Source organism: Barbus barbus, assembly GCF_936440315.1.
Source record: "Barbus barbus genome assembly, chromosome: 32".
Taxonomy (NCBI): domain Eukaryota; kingdom Metazoa; phylum Chordata; class Actinopteri; order Cypriniformes; family Cyprinidae; genus Barbus; species Barbus barbus.
In genome coordinates this window covers 11,476,654-11,495,583 of record NC_136760.1, presented here as the reverse complement: position 1 = coordinate 11,495,583, position 18,930 = coordinate 11,476,654, and the positions used below count along the sequence as shown (strand labels likewise).

The 18,930-nt window shown below is 37.6% G+C and overlaps 1 protein-coding gene across 1 annotated transcript in view; it reads left to right on the top strand.

Annotated features, from left to right (window-relative positions):
• LOC306852487 (glutamate receptor ionotropic, delta-1-like) overlaps nucleotides 1-18,930 on the top strand; it is a gene marked incomplete at both ends in the record, with an annotated part of 478,213 nt that overhangs the window by 430,511 nt on the left and 28,772 nt on the right. Inside the window, 4 exons of the mRNA XM_079389365.1 lie at nucleotides 229-330; nucleotides 901-1,098; nucleotides 1,996-2,326; nucleotides 4,919-5,057. Coding sequence (XP_079245491.1) covers nucleotides 229-330; nucleotides 901-1,098; nucleotides 1,996-2,326; nucleotides 4,919-5,057 — 770 coding nt within the window. The remainder of the gene's footprint in view (nucleotides 1-228; nucleotides 331-900; nucleotides 1,099-1,995; nucleotides 2,327-4,918; nucleotides 5,058-18,930) is intronic.

Below are 18,930 nucleotides of genomic sequence, written 5' to 3'. Positions count from 1 at the left end.
TTTACGCTATTTATAGGGCTAAATAGAATACGCCCCGCCCAACACATTATTCACTCTGTCACACCAGCAAATCAATGTCTGATGAATCAAGTCCAGCCTTAGTTACTTATTTCCTGTAAATACAAAATACAGTACACTTACAGTACTGTGCTGTCCAAGTCAGAAGTTAGAAGAGCTAATGTTGACCTGTTCCTGTATTTTTTTTTTTTTTTTGTCTTTGTCCTGCAGTTAGCTACATGGGATTCTGTCCATGGCCTAAATGGAAGTCTAAAGGAGAGCCGTATCGAGAATGGCATGCAAGGGGTTACCGTTAAAGTTGTGACGTTGTTGGTAATACTTACTTTTATAAAATATTATATGTTTTGTTGGTGTTGATGTTGATGTGTAAATGTGTGAACAATGTGTGAATAGTTAATCCTTATGTTTTTCATGGTCAGATACTAGATATTCTTGTACTTATCAGAGCGCAGAATCTGCAACCCTCAAACTCTGCATAATTCAGTAAAATTGGAATGTCCCTCATTCATAAAGTTCTAAACACCCCTATGCTCTTTCATGTTTGCCTACAAATTCTTTTGGATAACATTATTATGCCTACCATCACAAATAAAAGTATGGCACTGATTGAAACTGTTAAAACATGTTAAATATTAAATATGATTTTTGGTAGAATTTCTGTATTTTAATATTGTATTTTTCATTTGCCTGTAATAAATATTTCTGGCATGGGTGGGAGAAACATTCCGCTTTTAATGTGCTTAGTCCTCATGGTCTAATTGTAATCTTTCTCCCAGGCCAGTAGAAAGGGTTCTCCAGGGAGCCATATAAAGTCTTGAAGCAAGTTTACCAACCATTTAAAAATGTGTCTGTATTTTTGTTAATCAATATTCCTCTTCAAAGGAGGATCCATTTGTGATGGTGGCAGAGAATGTCCTCGGACAGCCCAAAAGATATAAAGGGTTCTCAATTGATGTCCTGGATGCCTTGGCCAAGATCCTAGGATTCAAGTTCGACATCTACCAGGTGGCAGACAGCAAATACGGCTCTCAGCTACCCAATGGCTCTTGGAATGGCATGATTGGGGAACTCATAAACAAGGCAAGTGCTCTAAACATTGTATTTACATGTCCAGAGCCATTAAAAGTTACCCAACTAATACTTGCCTGTTATTTTCTCAAATTTCCCTGCTGAAAAGGTCACCAGAATATATTGTGTTTTAGATTCTTGTGTGCTAGTTTGTTCTGGGGATGGGCATGAGTATTTTAGGAGTTACAGCAATGATCAGTCAGGAAAAGACAATAATTGTGTGACTTGAACTTTTTGTTTTGGCCTGTATCTTGCACTCTAAGAAGTTATTATTGAGGCATGAACTGTAAAGTGCAATTTTTTCAAACCACTCAGCACTTTGATTGGACAGTATTAGAGGGTTCAAACAGCTATATTGAGTTCAACTAAATTAAACAGAAAAAAATTATAATAAAACAGCAAGAGGTGAATCGTTCAAAGATGTTGGTCTGATGTTGTGTATATCAACCAGCAATTAAATGAATCTGGGCCTTTTAGCAGGGCTTGTAAATAGTACTGTAGCTATAAAGCAGATGTCAAACTTTGAATTTTTTGCCCTAGAGTCTTGATTTCATTTGTTTTCTTGTTTTTATCAAATTTAATGCAAAAAACTTTTTTGTAAATTATCTGAAAATTTTTAAAAGAGAATACTAGTAAGATTCTATGACTTTTTAATATATATACATATATATATATATATATATATATATATATATATATATATATATATATATATATATATATATATATATAATTTCCTATCCCACTGGCAAGTTTTATTTATTGATTTTAGCAGGGGTGCAGGACAACCCGGGTATAAATATAACCAAATATAATATATATATATATATATATATATATATATATATATACACACTGATTAGAAAATTATTTGTAATTTATTTATTTTATAAGTTTTTGTCTTTACAGAGAGCTGATTTGGCAGTGTCTGCCATAACTATAACACCAGAGCGAGAGAATGTAGTGGACTTCAGCAAGCGCTACATGGATTACTCTGTAGGGATCCTACATCGCAAACCCGAGGAAAAGATCAACATTTTTTCCTTGTTTGCCCCTTTTGACTTGGCTGTGTGGACCTGTATCGCAGCTGCCATTCCTGTGGTGGGCGTTCTGATCTTCCTGCTGACACGGATGCAGATGCTCCGCTCCCAGAATCCTCCAGGAGCCCATCACACTTCATCCATGTCTAATTCATTCCATAGTGCTATATGGATTGTCTACGGAGCCTTTGTACAACAAGGTACTTCAATGAATTCCTCTCCCAAGTGCCCATTCAAAGGCACCATCAGAAATGACTTCAGCTTAGTATGCTTTTAAGAGCAGCCAGGGGATCGGGTGATGATTTGACTCAGGGCTTAGAAACATGACAAGAATAAAGCTGCTGTCTGATGATATTGGGGTGTCAATACATCACTCCCTCTAAGACATGTAAGCATCTCAACTGCTAATGCAGCTTAAAACATTTTGTGTTTGCAAATAATCAGAGAATACTTTATCTAAATATGAAAATCCTGTTATCACTTATTCACCCATCCCAAACCCATGGAACACAAAAGGAGATATTTTGTATAATTCTGTTGTAGAATCTTTTTTGTTTATTTTCTTCTCTTTTCTTTTTCAATCCAGGTGACAATAAAGCACCATTAAAATATAATTTCAGCAATTCAGTCATTTCCGCTCTGTGTAGTTTTAGCATGTTAATTGGTATGACTGTTAATTTATTTGGTCTTGGTGGAATAGATCTGCTACACAAGCTGTTGTTGCTGCTGCTGCTGTTAGTTCCTGCAGAGCAAGTATGGTGAATTGCTACTACCATACACAGAAATGTTTCTGCACAAATAAACATACAAAATATCCCTCTAAATGATTTAGACAGGTGGAGCTGGGGGAGGAGGAGGGTTTCAGGGTAACTGATAGCATGCTGCAGGACTGGCTTACAATGGACACTGAACCAGACTATTTAAATGTTGAGTAAGCAAGATACAGCCGAACCAAATCTGCTTGTACCATGTAGTATACGATGTAATTGTTAGCAGATTACATGTCAAGGACCAGTCTGTGCCAGTCTAGAGTTTCCTGACTTAACTTCAGGTAATTCTAAAATTCTTATCTGCAAAGTTCACCAATCAATCAATAAATCAATCTTCCACCATCATATACTGTAACAGTATTCTAAACATCTAAACATATGGTTAGTTCTTCTTCTACTTCTACTACTTCTTCTTTTTCCTCGTCTTCTGCTCTTTTTCTATTATATATAACTTCTAACTTATATGATTTCTTTTAGCACAAAATGTGTTCATCAGTGTTCATTTAAAAGATGCAATCATTCACAAAAAGCACATTTGGTAACATTTTAGAATAGGGGACACTTATTCACTATTAACTACGACTTTTCCCTCAATAAAGTCCTAATTTGCCACTTATTAATAGTTAGTAAGGTAGTTGTTAAGTTTAGGTATTGGGTAGGATTAGGGATGTAGAATAAGGTCATGTAGAATAAGGCATTAGTATGTGCTTAATTACTACTAATAAATGGCTAATATTCTAATAATATGCATGCTAATAAGCAACTAGTTAAGAGACCTTAAAATAAAGTGTTACCACACATTTTCCTTAAGGTGTGCTTTTAGCCCCTATAAAGTTAAGGGTGAGTAAATTGGTGAACTATCCCTTTCAGGTTTAAAAGCAGTTGTAAATAGTGTTTTATGGAGCATGTTCAATTTTAATAGCTGTGATATAGCTTTTTTTTCGCCTACCCTGTCACTGGAGTGGTAAAATGCATATTTCAATTTCAAAACCAGCATACATACATAGAGCATATAGTGTGCTAAAACAGTTTAAAGGTGCCATTGAATAAATAGCAACCTCAGCAAATAACATGCTAAATCCCCAGCTCGCTCTATTAATGCCTGGCATAATGCCTACCAACCTTTTTAAACCTAACAGCTAGTTATTAAATCTGGCCTGTTTCTGTAGCTTGCCACCATATGAAATTTACAGCAGATTGTACAAAACACAATAAAACTTTTGCAGCAGTTAAAACAGTCACTTGTTCCACTGCTAATATCTTAAACATGGTGAATTAGCTGTGCGTGTTAATGATGGTGCCATTTCTGTAATTTCTGCCATTTCTATTCTAATGTCTAGGGTTAATAATGTGAAAGTGTTCTTGCATTTTATAGATTATGCATATCTGTGATGAAATTACCATACGATAATCTTTTAATACTCTTTGTTAGATGTCTGCTCATCTATGTGTTGTTGTAGGCCTCCAAAAGACTAAATGTAAATGTAAAATCCGGATTATGTAAAAACTTTTATGAAAGGATGTAAAAGGAAAAAAATGCGGTGAAAAATATAATCGGAAACAAAGTGCCTTCTTACACTACATTTATTTATTTGGTAACACTTTATTTCGATAGTCCACTTTAGACATTCTACTAACAGTAAGTAACTTTGCAACTACATGTCAACTACATGTCAACTAGCAGTCATTAGAGTATTAGTAGACTGCCTGCTTAATATCTTCTAACACTTTATTTTGATGGGTCCACAACATACAACATACTGACTATAAGAAACTTTGCAACTATGTCAACTTACTCTACTAACCCTAAACCTACCCTACTGAGAGTTAGTAGACATGTAGTTGCAAATTAATGAGAATTAGTTGACATGTCGTTGACATATAGTTACAAAGTTACTTATAGTTAGTAGAATGTCTAAAGTGGACTATCGAAATAAAGTGTAACCATTTATTTATTTAATTATTTGCATTTCACAGTACATTTACACAGTCTAAAGCAATTTTTTGTGTTATTATTCACAGGTGGAGATTCAGTGGTGGGGTCTGTGGCATTGAGGATAGTCATGGGCAGTTGGTGGTTGTTCACATTGATTGTGTGTTCATCTTACACTGCTAACCTGGCTGCATTCCTAACCGTGTCCCGCATGGACAACACTATAAGGTAAATTACCATTTCAAAAATAGTCTACCACTTGATGCACCATATGGTACAGAGTTGATCTATGTCTATTAAAAGCTTTTCTATCCTGCTGTTTGTCCTCATAATTGGTGTATCCTTATGTTCAGGAAGCTTCGAGCATAGCTTGGCCACATGACAGGCAATATGCAGAAAATTGATGCAGTATTGTACAGTTAAATATTATTGCTTTGTGTGGCAATAGAAAACAAGCAGGCAAATCAGTATATTGGGATTTCACACAAAAATAGTGAAATAATATAAAGATTTTAAAAATGTATATCTATCCAATAGTAATAAGTACTGATTATTCCAAAGACATAAATAAAAAAAGCCTCAAAACAATAATAATAATAATAATAATAATAATAATTCATTACATTTATATATTCAACTGGTTAATCCAATAGGTTTTTAGGTACAATATGATGTCTGAGGCAGAGAATGGGATTTCATGATGGCTAGAACTGTAAATTTATAGGCTTTCCGGGACATGTTCCCATTAGAGTGAAGTGATGTGAACTAGAGAAATAAATGTATTAGTATGGATGGAAAGATGAGCAAAAGAGGGTAAGACTATTACATTTGCTTGGTATTTTTGCTTGTTATTTTTTATAATGAACCAAGCAAAACTGATGCTGAATTTGAATGCCAGGGAACACCCTACATTTTCATAAATGGAAAAAATGTAACATACTTTGTGCTTTATGGGAAAGACCTAACCCCACATAAATATAATAATTAGTATGTATACATTTTGAACTCATTATGAATTATGATCTGTAGCAAAGTCATACTTTATTAATGTTTACTGTCATGATTCCAGAACACGTCCTGCTAATTCAGTCTTTTACAGTCTTTTACATATTTGCACCAACTTCACCCCATATCTGTGTTTGATGATCCAGGGATTGTTTTCTATTGCCTTTGAATTAAGTCACATCTGCAGCATAGGTTCCTTGAGTTCAGACAGTTGGCAGAAGTAATTTTCATAAAAAGCTGACATTTAAATAGATATGTAATACATATCTCATCAAATACTAAAAACTCTAAGGTTGTGATTGACAAATTAATGTTTCGTAAAATGTTGAATTGATTCCCCCAAGTACCCTCACACAGAAAGTTGGCAATGTGCTCGTTGTCTTCTGTTTGTATTTCCATATTGTGACGGTAAGTTCATACAAATGTATGTATGTACCACTTCTTTTAAAAACTTCCCAGTCTACAGACATTTTTTATGATATCTGCTTTGAACATTACAGCACACATGATAACTTTTGTCAACTCTATTCACTTGACCAGCAAATTACTCTAATTCTCTACTCTACTCTAATTAAATAAATAGTAATAATAATAATAATAATAATTATTATGATTATTATTATTATTGGCCTTTCTTATTCAGTGCTAGAATGAGCCTCCATACTGTGTGCTCCCTTTCCTATGTTGTGCTAGTTTGCGTTTACATCTGTAAATGTTATCTTGCGCTCAGGTATGATGACAGGTATTTACCCAGCCTGTGTGCCTCTGATGTTTGACTGCATTTGATTATGCTGATGTTGAGAAAGCTGTGTCACGTCAGAGTGTGAACAGACCTTTGCTCTCAGACAAACAAATCAGCATGTTCATTTGCGCAAGTTTTGTTTAAGCCAAACGTTATGTAATCATGTTCAGCCTCCTCTCATTGTTTATTAGAAGTCAAATTATATTTAAAATATAAATATAATCTCTATTTTTATTTTATTTTTTTGTGTGTGTGTGTGTGTGTGTGTGTGTGCATGTTTATGTGGTTTATGAGGACACTAATTTGTATAATGACATGGGTATGACAGAGGTATTACAATATGAAGGTGGTTTATGAGGACACTGCCTATGTCCCCGTAATTCAAAAGGCTTAAAAAACATACTAAATTGTGTTTTTTTGAAAATCTAAAAATGCACAAAGTCTCCTGTGAGGGCTAAGTTTAGGTGTAGGGTTGGTGTAGGGCAATAGCGCACACAGTTTGTTCAGTATAAAAACCATTACGCCTATGGAGAGTCCCTATAAACCACAAAAAACAACATGTATGCGTGCGTGCGTGTGTGTAAACAAATGTTTTAGCGTGTTAATAATTTGATTATTATTATTTTATTCATTCATTCATTCATTCATGTAATTATTTTTTAACTTCGTAGGCCACACTCATTTTTCACCCCATCCCTGTTTGCTGTGGCATCTCCTTGTTTCACTGAATATTAGTCCCACTTGTCCTCCTTATTCTGCCTCGCTATTGACAGTACCAAAGGTGGGATCAATTAAAGGGATAGTTCACTCAAAAACATTTTGTCATCAAGCATATAATGCTGACCTGTGTTGTAATAGTAATCAGATGTACTGTCTATTTTTTTTTTGCAGAGTTATATAAAATTATATTTTAGTTTTGATAAAATGAGTGCACTACTTTCCATTTTGTTAAATGTATATACATTTAAAAAGTAGAACAAATCAACATTTTTGAATTCTATGAACAATTTAAAATTCAATGTTGCGCATGCGCGTGCGTGTGCGCTTGTGTGTCTGTGTGTGTGTGTGTTAGTGATGGGTCGTTCTTGAACGATTCGTTCATTTTGAACGAATCTTTAATGTGACTCGGGAAGAACGAGTCGTCTCGGGGAGTGATTCGTTCCGTCGCGCATGAGCATTGCACAGCATTCTCGGGTTTGAGTCGTTCGTTCATCACGTGACAGCCCCATACGCTTATCCAATGCAGCCTGAGCCGGAAAGAGAATTGATTAGTTCGTCTATCGAGTCTCGGGTTTGAGTCTTTCGTTCATCACGTGACAGCCCCATACGCTTAACCAATGCAGCCTGAGCCGGAAAGAGAATTGATTAGTTCTTCGATCGAGTCTCGGGTTTGAGTCGTTCGTTCATCACGTGACAGCCCCATACGCTTAACCAATGCAGCCTGAGCCGGAAAGAGAATTGATTAGTTCTTCGATCGAGTCTCGGGTTTGAGTCGTTCGTTCTTTTGTCACGTGACGTGACAGTTTTGGACAGAGAAATTAGTTAATTTACAACCTTCCTTACAAACGGGTGCATAGTCATTATTATTATTATTATTATTATTAGAATTATTAGTATTATTATTTACTCTTACAGTTATGTGATGCTTTTCTGGTCTCAAATTATTGCTTTTAATTTTTGTCACATGGTTCTTTTCCATAACACCATGTGGTAAAAAAAGATAATAACGAGTTGGTAACCTCTTCTTGCACTACACATATATCTGCACAGTTTTGTTTTATTTAACTGGTTTGCACTCTATCTATTCTGCCATGTGCCTTATGCCACTTTATCTCTTTTTTTATTTTTCTACAAATGTCCTCATTTGTATATCTGTATAGTTGTATGTGCATATGTTTAAACTGTATTTATCTGTATTTGAACGTCTACTGTCAGTGTCTTAAATGTTAACTGTATGCACCAAGGGTCTGAGAGTAACGCAATTTCAGTTCTCTGTATGTATGTACTGTACATGTGGAAGAATTGACAATAAAGCAGACTTGACTTGTTATGCTTTGTTTTTATTTTTTATTTTTTGTCTAATCTTCATCAAATATAATACCTTGTTGTATTTATGTCTTTTGCGTTAACCCTTTAGATTGGACTATAGTGTTACTTACTATATTTTTGTAACATATGACACTTTAGACATTAACACTCTGTACACACTCCTGAATTGTTTTTTATTGTTTATTTTTGTGCCAGAAAAAGCTATAGCAAAGAAGATAACTATTCCAAAATGAATTTAAACTATTTAAATAAAAAATACAAGAAAATTAAAATATATTAAAGCCACAGAGCCTTAAAAAACTAAAACAAAATACTGCACAACAAGCTAGGCCTTTTTTTATAATAAAATAAATAAGATTTAAAATAACACTTTTGTGCCAAAAAAAAAGCTTTCTAGCTAAGAGAATAACTAATCCCAAATGAATTTAAACAATTAAAAAAAAAAAAAAATGATATATATATATATATATATATTAGTACAACAAGCTAGGCCTTTTTTAAATAAATAAAAAATAAATAAGCTTTAAAATAACACTGTGGCTATATTTTAGAACATGCTTTAAGGCATGTTTGCATTCAAAAAAATGAACAGACCATTTTTATTTCTAGGAAAATGCTTATTATACATATTTTGATAATTTTATGATAATTCTTAAATATATTATATGATCCAACATACAAAAAATACAGTTTTACTTTATAGTAGCCTATTTGATATGTACTGATCCGGCAAGTGGTCACGTGACAAAAGAATGAACGACTCAAACCCGAGACTCGATCGAAGAACTAATCAATTCTCTTTCCGGCTCAGGCTGCATTGGTTAAGCGTATGGGGCTGTCTTGTGATGAACGAACGACTCAAACCCGAGACTCGATCGAAGAACTAATCAATTCTCTTTCCGGCTCAGGCTGCATTGGTTAAGCGTATGGGGCTGTCTTGTGATGAACGAACGACTCAAACCCGAGACTCGATAGACGAACTAATCAATTCTCTTTCCGGCTCACGCTGCATTGGTTAAGCGTATGGGGCTGTCACGTGATGAACGAACGACTCAAACCCGAGACTCGATAGACGAACTAATCAATTCTCTTTCCGGCTCAGGCTGCATTGGTTAAGCGTATGGGGCTGTCACGTGATGAACGAACGACTCAAACCCGAGACTCGATCGAAGAACTAATCAATTCTCTTTCCGGCTCACGCTGCATTGGTTAAGCGTATGGGGCTGTCACGTGATGAACGAACGACTCAAACCCGAGACTCGATAGACGAACTAATCAATTCTCTTTTCGGCTCACGCTGCATTGGTTAAGCGTATGGGGCTGTCACGTGATGAACGAACGACTCAAACCCGAGACTCGATCGAAGAACTAATCAATTCTCTTTCCGGCTCACGCTGCATTGGTTAAGCGTATGGGGCTGTCTTGTGATGAACGAACGACTCAAACCCGAGACTCGATCGAAGAACTAATCAATTCTCTTTCCGGCTCAGGCTGCATTGGTTAAGCGTATGGGGCTGTCTTGTGATGAACGAACGACTCAAACCCGAGACTCGATAGACGAACTAATCAATTCTCTTTCCGGCTCACGCTGCATTGGTTAAGCGTATGGGGCTGTCACGTGATGAACGAACGACTCAAACCCGAGACTCGATAGACGAACTAATCAATTCTCTTTCCGGCTCAGGCTGCATTGGTTAAGCGTATGGGGCTGTCACGTGATGAACGAACGACTCAAACCCGAGACTCGATCGAAGAACTAATCAATTCTCTTTCCGGCTCACGCTGCATTGGTTAAGCGTATGGGGCTGTCACGTGATGAACGAACGACTCAAACCCGAGACTCGATAGACGAACTAATCAATTCTCTTTTCGGCTCACGCTGCATTGGTTAAGCGTATGGGGCTGTCACGTGATGAACGAACGACTCAAACCCGAGACTCGATCGAAGAACTAATCAATTCTCTTTCCGGCTCACGCTGCATTGGTTAAGCGTATGGGGCTGTCTTGTGATGAACGAACGACTCAAACCCGAGACTCGATAGACGAACTAATCAATTCTCTTTCCGGCTCACGCTGCATTGGTTAAGCGTATGGGGCTGTCTTGTGATGAACGAACGACTCAAACCCGAGACTCGATAGACGAACTAATCAATTCTCTTTCCGGCTCACGCTGCATTGGTTAAGCGTATGGGGCTGTCTTGTGATGAACGAACGACTCAAACCCGAGACTCGATAGACGAACTAATCAATTCTCTTTCCGGCTCACGCTGCATTGGTTAAGCGTATGGGGCTGTCTTGTGATGAACGAACGACTCAAACCCGAGACTCGATAGACGAACTAAACAATTCTCTTTCCGGCTCACGCTGCATTGGTTAAGCGTATGGGGCTGTCACGTGATGAACGAACGACTCAAACCCGAGACTCGATAGACGAACTAAACAATTCTCTTTCCGGCTCACGCTGCATTGGTTAAGCGTATGGGGCTGTCACGTGATGAACGAACGACTCAAACCCGAGACTCGATATAGACGAACTAATCAATTCTCTTTCCGGCTCAGGCTGCATTGGTTAACAATGACCATGACATTGACATGACGCCTGCGCGCTTTACTGTCTGGCTGCTGCCTGCCTGCTTCTTTTCGCTGTCACGTTTATAGCGAACGCAATAATGGAAGAAGCGCCAGACATTGAGCACCCATGGCCATATTTAAGCGAATTTTTTGAAGTAGTGGTAAGGAAGAACGAGTCATTCATTTTTAAGTGCCTTCTCTGTCTGCCTCAGAAGCATACGATTTCTTCTTTCAAGAATTCGCTGTCTAATCTAAAGAAATACATAGAGGTAATTTTCAGTTTGACTGTGAAATTAATTAAAGGCTAATATACCTGTCGTTTTACCCAAACTGGATATAATACGCTCATACGTTGTGTTAATAATAAAGGTCATACAGTTAACAGCTATTTCTGTTATTCTTCTGTTATAGCACATCACTACTAGTTAGTAGTTCTACATACTACGTAAGTCTTCAGGGAAATCTGGTGGTGTGTTAGTTTCTGTTATTGTGCGATTTATGCAAACACTAACATTTGTTTATAGAGTGAACATACCGCTGTGTTGTAAGGAGTCATGTTTAGTAAATTGGAAAAAAGACATCCTTTGTAAACCTTTGTGAACTTGAGTAAATCCGTTTTTGCAAGTTATTGCACAGCTCAGCTGTGATGTAGTAAAGGAGCAAGGTGCCATGTGAAGGAATAAGATTTCTACATTACTTCAAACAATAAATTGTTAAAGAAATAGGTGTCTAATGTGGTCCCCCCCACCCCCCCCCCCCCCCCCTCCCCCCCTATTTATTCCTAATCATGTGGTTTCCATTTAGTAGGTGCTTATGATAATTTCAAAAGATATCAGTACCAGATATCACAAATAGAAAACATTGTATTTTCAGAGTGGTGTTAGTGGGCTTTTTTTTTTTTTTTTACCTTGTATGACTTGATTGAGTGTATAAAGGACATGACAAGACATTGGAACTACATTACACCAAATTACTTTTACTTTTGATACTTAAGTACATTTGAAGTCAAGTACTTTTATACTTTTACTCAAGTCGACGTTTAAGGGGAGCACTTCCACTTTTACTGGAGTAATATTTTACACTAGGTATCTCAACTTTTACTCAAGTACATGGTCTGTGTACTTCGTCCATCACTGTCTACTGCATCTCAACACAGCTGAGCCAGTTCTGCAGCTTTATTCTGATGAAGGCCACCGTGTCCACCTTCACCTGTCTCTGCTGTCCATCACGTCCCTCACTGCAGCAGTCAGACTTTATATTTTTATCCTTTTTTTCCCACAAATACCGCGGTCACCTGCTCCAGCACAAAAGCTCTGCATCAAATGCACAGAAATCAAGAATCAGAAAAGCGCTGTAACAGCTTCGTTTGAAATGACAATAATTAAAATAAACTAAACCTTAAGATTTAAAATAATTTGTTATTCATTTCAGTAACTGAAAGGTTTTCAGCTCACTGTGAGCCTTTGAATATTCTTGTAGAATATGTTCCTGTCTCTTATTAAATAGACATTTTATGGTCTTTAAGATGTATAAGGTTTATGCGCTTTGGAGACGTGCGTGTTTACTGGAGCTCTACAAATATACTGTAACGACACTGTCTAGCATCTACACCTTCAGCAAATCAACAGTTTACTATACAGTAGCTTAAGAAATGCGATTTTAACAGATGTAACCGTGTTTTTGATCGATAATACTCACATTTGTAAGCACCCACGTCGCTGATCTCCGTCAGGTTCGATGATGACGTATCCTCTCGCGGGGGCTTCTGGGATAGAAAAATGTCCATCGGATGAACACTTCAGAATCTGGGCAGAAGCAGTAGGACATCCGGGAACTTCTCGACTACTCTTCTATGAATACTGAGGTTTCGGACATACTTATTCGCTCACCTTCTGCTTTTCCCCTACCATATAGTAGAGAAGTAGGCATATTCGGACGCACTTTAAGTAGACGCACGTCCGAATGTCGCGAGAATTAGTACGTCACCCAGGTACTTCCTGCCTACTCTTTTATGAATCCGAAGGATTCGGACATACTTATTCGCTCGCCTACTGCATTTCCCCTACTATATAGTAGAGAAGTACGCGGTTTCGGATGCAGCCACACCCCGTACATGTGACTGATTGCATGCACAGGTGTCATCCATTAGTCCTGGTCTATTTAAGCTGTCCTCTCCATTCATGTTCTGCCATGCAAACATTTAAACATGTTTTAAACATTTTCCCGTGTTTGATTTCCCGTGTATGACCTGGACTGTTTATTGGACTTTGATTCTCTGCCGCCTGCCCATTGTGATTCGACCTGCCTTGTTACCGGATTATTCTGATTGTTTGCCACCTGCCCTGATCTACCGCCTGAACTCTGACTCTGATTCTGTATTGCCTACGTTGTGTTTGAAGCCCGTGATTGAACCTTGCTTGTCTACTTTGCACTCTGTTCAAATAAAGCTGCACATGGATCCTAACGCCACTGACTCCTCATTACAGTTGTTGACTTAAATAGTAATAAAGAGGAATGTGCAAAAAAATGTGCAAAAAAGTTGTACTGGGTATTTAAATAGCAGCAATATGAGGTAGAGAAAAATTATAAATAGCTTATTGATATGGTGATATTTACATGGAGTCAAGTGATGTTATGACACAGAGTTAGAGTTTAGGAGCCTGATGGCCTGGGGGAAGAAGCTCCTCCTAAGTCTCTCAGTTTTTGCCATCAGGCTACGGAAGCGCTTACCAGATGGAAGCAAAGTGAATAGATGGTTACCAGGGTGATTTGAGTCCTTGATGATTTTGTCAGCTCTATTTTTGCAGCGTTTGAGGTAGATGTCCTGCAGAGAGGGGAGAGCAGATCCTGAGATGCACTCAGCTAAGTGCACAACTCTCTGTAGTGCTTTGCAGTCTTGATTGGAGCTGTTTCCATACCACACTGAGATGCACTGTGTCGATCCACTTTCTATGGTCCCTGAATAGAAAGTTTTCAGGATTGCTGGTGAGACCCTGAATTTCCTCAGCTGTCGCAGATGCTTGTTCTGTACTCATGTTTATTTTGCCATAAAGTTTGTTCAAAGTGTTTTTTTCCAGGTGTTTTCCATTTTGTATAGTTATTTCTTCATGGTTCTTTTTATTTAGAAGATTCCAGTTGTCCCAGAAACTGTTTGAATGGACAGATTCTTCAATTGCTTTGAGTTGATTTTGGATGTACTGTTCATTCTCCTTTCTGAGTGTATTTTTATATTTTGTAAGCTCTTCAAAATAATGAAGGCGTAAATCTGAACTGTCTAGTTGTCTGTGTTTATGATTTGCAAGCTGTCTTTCCTTATTCTTTTACAGTCCGAATCAAACCATTTTTCGTTCTCTTGTTTTTGCTTATGAGTTTTCTTAGTGGTTTTAAGATTAGATATTGATGCCAAATGATCAACTATGTCATTTATGTTTTTTATGGCCAGATTTACACCATATTCATTATAAGGATAAATGTTCTCTATAAAGTTATTCATAAGTAAACAAACTTGGGGGTGGTCAATTGCAGTCAGGTATTTTTCAGTGCTGTTTTGGACCCATCTGTAATTTTTTCTAATATTGTACAGCTTACTGGATTGTGGGTGTATGCTAGTATTTTCTTTCCTTTTTAAATACACAGTTATTTGACTGTTATCTTATAGGGTTGTTAGTGGTTTGACTATGAATGCTCTGAAAGAGAATTAATCTAGATCTGTGATAATATAATCAACTGTTGAGCAACCATGAAATTAACTGTAGATGTACAGTGGTGTAAAAAAGTGTTGGCCCCCTTCCTGATTTTTTTTTTTTTTTTTTTTTTTGCATGTTTGTCACACTTTAATGTTTCAGATCATCAAACTAATTTAAATATTAATCAAAGATAACACAAGTAAACACAACATGCAGTTTTTTTATTATGAAGGGAAAACAAAATCCAAACCCACATGGCCCTGTGTGAAAAAGTACTTGCCCCCTAAACCTGATAACTGGTGGCTACCCTTAGCAGCAACAACTGCAATCAAGCGTTTGCGATAACTTGCAATGAGTCTGTTACAGCGCTGTGGAGGAATTTTGGCCCACTCATCTTGGCAGAATTGTTGTAATTCAGCCACATTGGAGGGTTTTCGAGCATGAACCGCCTTTTTAAGGTCATGCCACAGCATCTCAATAGGATTCAGGTCAGGACTTTGACTAGGCCACTCCGAAGTCTTCATTTTGTTTTTCTTCAGCCATTCAGAGGTGGATTTGCTGGTGTGTTTTGGATCATTACCCTGCTGCAGAACCCAAGTTCGCTTCAGCTTGAGGTCACGAACAGATGGCCGGACATTGTCCTTCATGATTTTTTGGTAGACAGCTTAATTCATGGCTCCATTTATCACAGCAAGTCTTCCAGGTCCTGAAGCAGCAAAACAGCCCCAGACCATCACACTACCACCACCAAATTTTACTGTTGGTATGATGTTCTTTTTCTGAAATGCTGTGTTACTTTTACGCCAGATGTAATGGGACACACACCTTCCAAAAACTGAGACGAGCCTTTATGTTCTTTTTGCTCAGCAACGGTTTTCGTCTTGGAACTCTGCCATGCAGGCCATTTTTGCCCAGTCTCTTTCTTATGGTGAAGTCATGAACACTGACCTTAACTGAGGCAAGATGTTGTTGTGGGGTCTTTTGTGACCTCTTGGATGAGTCGTCGCTGCGCTCTTGGGGTAATTTTGGTCGCCACTCCTGGGAAGGTTCACCCCTGTTCCATGTTTTCGCCATTTGTGGATAATGGCTCTCACTGTGGTTCGCTGGAGTCCCAAAGCTTTTTTTTTCATTTGTTCCTGAATTTCTTCGGATTTCAACATGATGTGTAGCTTTTGAGGATATTTTGGTCTACTTCACTTTGTCAGGCAGGTCCTATTTAAGTGATTTCTTGATTGTGAACAGGTGTGGCAGTAATCAGGCCTGGGTGTGGCTAGAGAGACTGAACTCAGGTGTGATAAACCACAGTTTACTTGTGTTATCTTTGATTAATATTTAAATTTGTTTGATGATCTGAAACATTAAAGTGTGACAAGCATGCAAAAAAAATAAAAATCAGGAAGGGGGCCAACACTTTTTCACACCACTGTATATTCCTAGAGAATCCCCTCTCACCCTGCCATTGACGAGGTACAGACAGAGGCTTCGACAGAGCTCCATCAGAAGCTTCCCGTTTTTATTTATTTGAAAATCTGAGTTATTCCTTGGAAAATTTACAATGTTTGGTGAAAGCTCTGTCCAAAAATATGATTATTTCCACTGTCTTCCCTGGGCCTGGAAGTGGTTGATTTGACTGTGGAGGGTTCTTATGTAGAGTACATAAGAATATATCTTTCGTAGTTGGATTGAGTTGATTATCAATTTTGAGCCAGATATGAGATTCTTCTTCTCTCTCGCTCTCTCTCTCTCTCTCTCTCTCTCTCTCTCTCATTGAAACAGCCAAATGAACAAATTCAATTCAGATGTTTTCAAATGTGCTACTTGTTGGAAATGACATACTATTGAAGAGCCATCACTTGCTTGTCTTCACACAGTCCAATAGTGTCACTAGGAAAGTCATTGTAGGAGATGAGAAAAGTATAAAAATAAATATTTTAAAATATGGCAGTAAAAAAATGTATAATTCACAAATTTGTCTAAAGAGACACCAGCAGTAAAACTTACAATAGGAGGCAATATCTCTTATGCCTCCCCTGAGCCTGAGTTTTAGTCGTGGCATGGATAAAGAGTTGGATTTGTAACCCGAAGGTCTTCGGTTCGAGTCTCAGGTCCGGCAGGGATTGTAGGTGGGGGAGTGAATAGCCAACACTCTCTCCACCCTCAATACCACGACTGAGGTGAGACCCTTGAGCAAGGCACCAAACCCCCCAACTGCTCCCCGGGTGCCGCAACATTGGCTGCGCACTGCTCCGGGTGTATGTGCACTTGGATGGGTAAAATGCAGAGCACAAATTCCGTGCATGGCTCACCATACTTGGCCACACACCACTTCCCTATCCCTAACAAACCTCTTAAAACATGGATGGGCAAACTCTGTCCTGCAGGGCCACTGTCCTGTAGAGTTTTGATGCAATCCTGAACTCACCTGTCTGTAGCCTTCTAGTAATTAAGAATGAATGTAGATAAGTTACATGGAGGAGGCAATGCCTTCTTTGCACTATGACCGGCCTGTTAAACTGTTCACACAATAATTCCTGTCTTTTTTTTCCCTTTAATCTATGTGTGTGTGAGATCACGTGCGTTTTTGTGACATATGAGGACACAAATTTGTATAATGACATGGGTATGACATAGGTATTACAAGGAGAAGTTGACTTGTAAGGATATTACCCCATGTCCCCATAATTCAAAAGGCTTATAAATCTTACAGAATGAGTTTTTTTGAGAAAGTAAAAATGCACAAAGTTTCCTGTAAGGGGTTGGTTTAGGTGTAGGGCAATAGAATATAAGGTTTGTACAGTATAAAAACCATTGCGTCTATGGAATGTCCCCTCAATTCACAAAAACAAACGTGTGTGTGTGCGTGTGTGTGTTTTCAGACAGTTCATTCCCTGACTGAAAGACTCTGCCCAGAGATCCATGTATAGGAAAAAGATGACTTTATAAAGTAACATATAAAATAAACAAATATCAAAATATATAAGCAAAAATTGCCCTTTATGTATACAAGGTTGTTAGACCATCTCTAAGCGTTTTCCTGATTTACTCACAGTAGTCTGACAAGCAAACAGGCATTAAAGAGTGAAACTTTTCCTTTCACAGGCTTATGTTTCATCGGCTGGGCCTGACAGCTCCATTAGCAGTACAGATTGCTCAGCATCTCACATTACTTACAGAGTTGTTTTTGGACTTTAAAGTTAGCTCTTGCCAAGTTAGGTCCCTGTCCTGTTGATGTATGCTGGCTGATTTCTGAATGAATCCTGTGGCATCATTAACATGATAAATAAGTAAATTCTGACCTGAAGAATTTAAACAGAGCAATTTTAGGCTGAGTCAGTCGAGCCAATGATTTTGCATGTTTTAAACTTTTTTTTTTTTTTTTCACAGTGGTGGAGTAATTTTTAAGTTTGGGCAATTTTTAAGTGTGGCTGCCTTCAAGAAACACAGTTTCATAATGAATAGGACATCACTTTACACGTTTACTTATTCTAGTAATAAATGTTCCAAAAAAAAAAAAAACAGAACATTGTGCAACTCAAGACCACAGACACATACATATAAAAATGTGTTTATGGTCTTTATAATGTTTACAAAACATCAATCAATCTTCCCTTTCCTTGCCCAGAAAAAAAAAAGAGATTTAAAAAAAAAAAAGCCAAACTGATTTTTTTTATTTTTTTATTTTTTTTATTTTTTTTTTGCTTATATTGTTGCACTGGCTAGCAAGAAGTATGATAGTTAGACTATCGCATTTTCCTATAATTTAACTCCATGGGTACTTCTGGTTTCTTAAAAAAAAAATTTGAAAAGGCCGCAAGACACCTCAGCTGCTTCCAGTTCTGGTCCTTCTACTTCCTCTGTGATGTGTGTTGAGCAAGAGCAAGGAGATGTCACAAGATTAGTTTTGCAAGGTGAATCTCTGCAAACCTTTCATTCCTCCCACAGCACGTGTCTTCCAGTAGAGTTACCAGATGAGTTTGGGAAATCATCTGAAAGCAAGTTTGATTTCTCATTTGGGGATCATGAGGACAGTGAGCTGTCAATTGCAGCA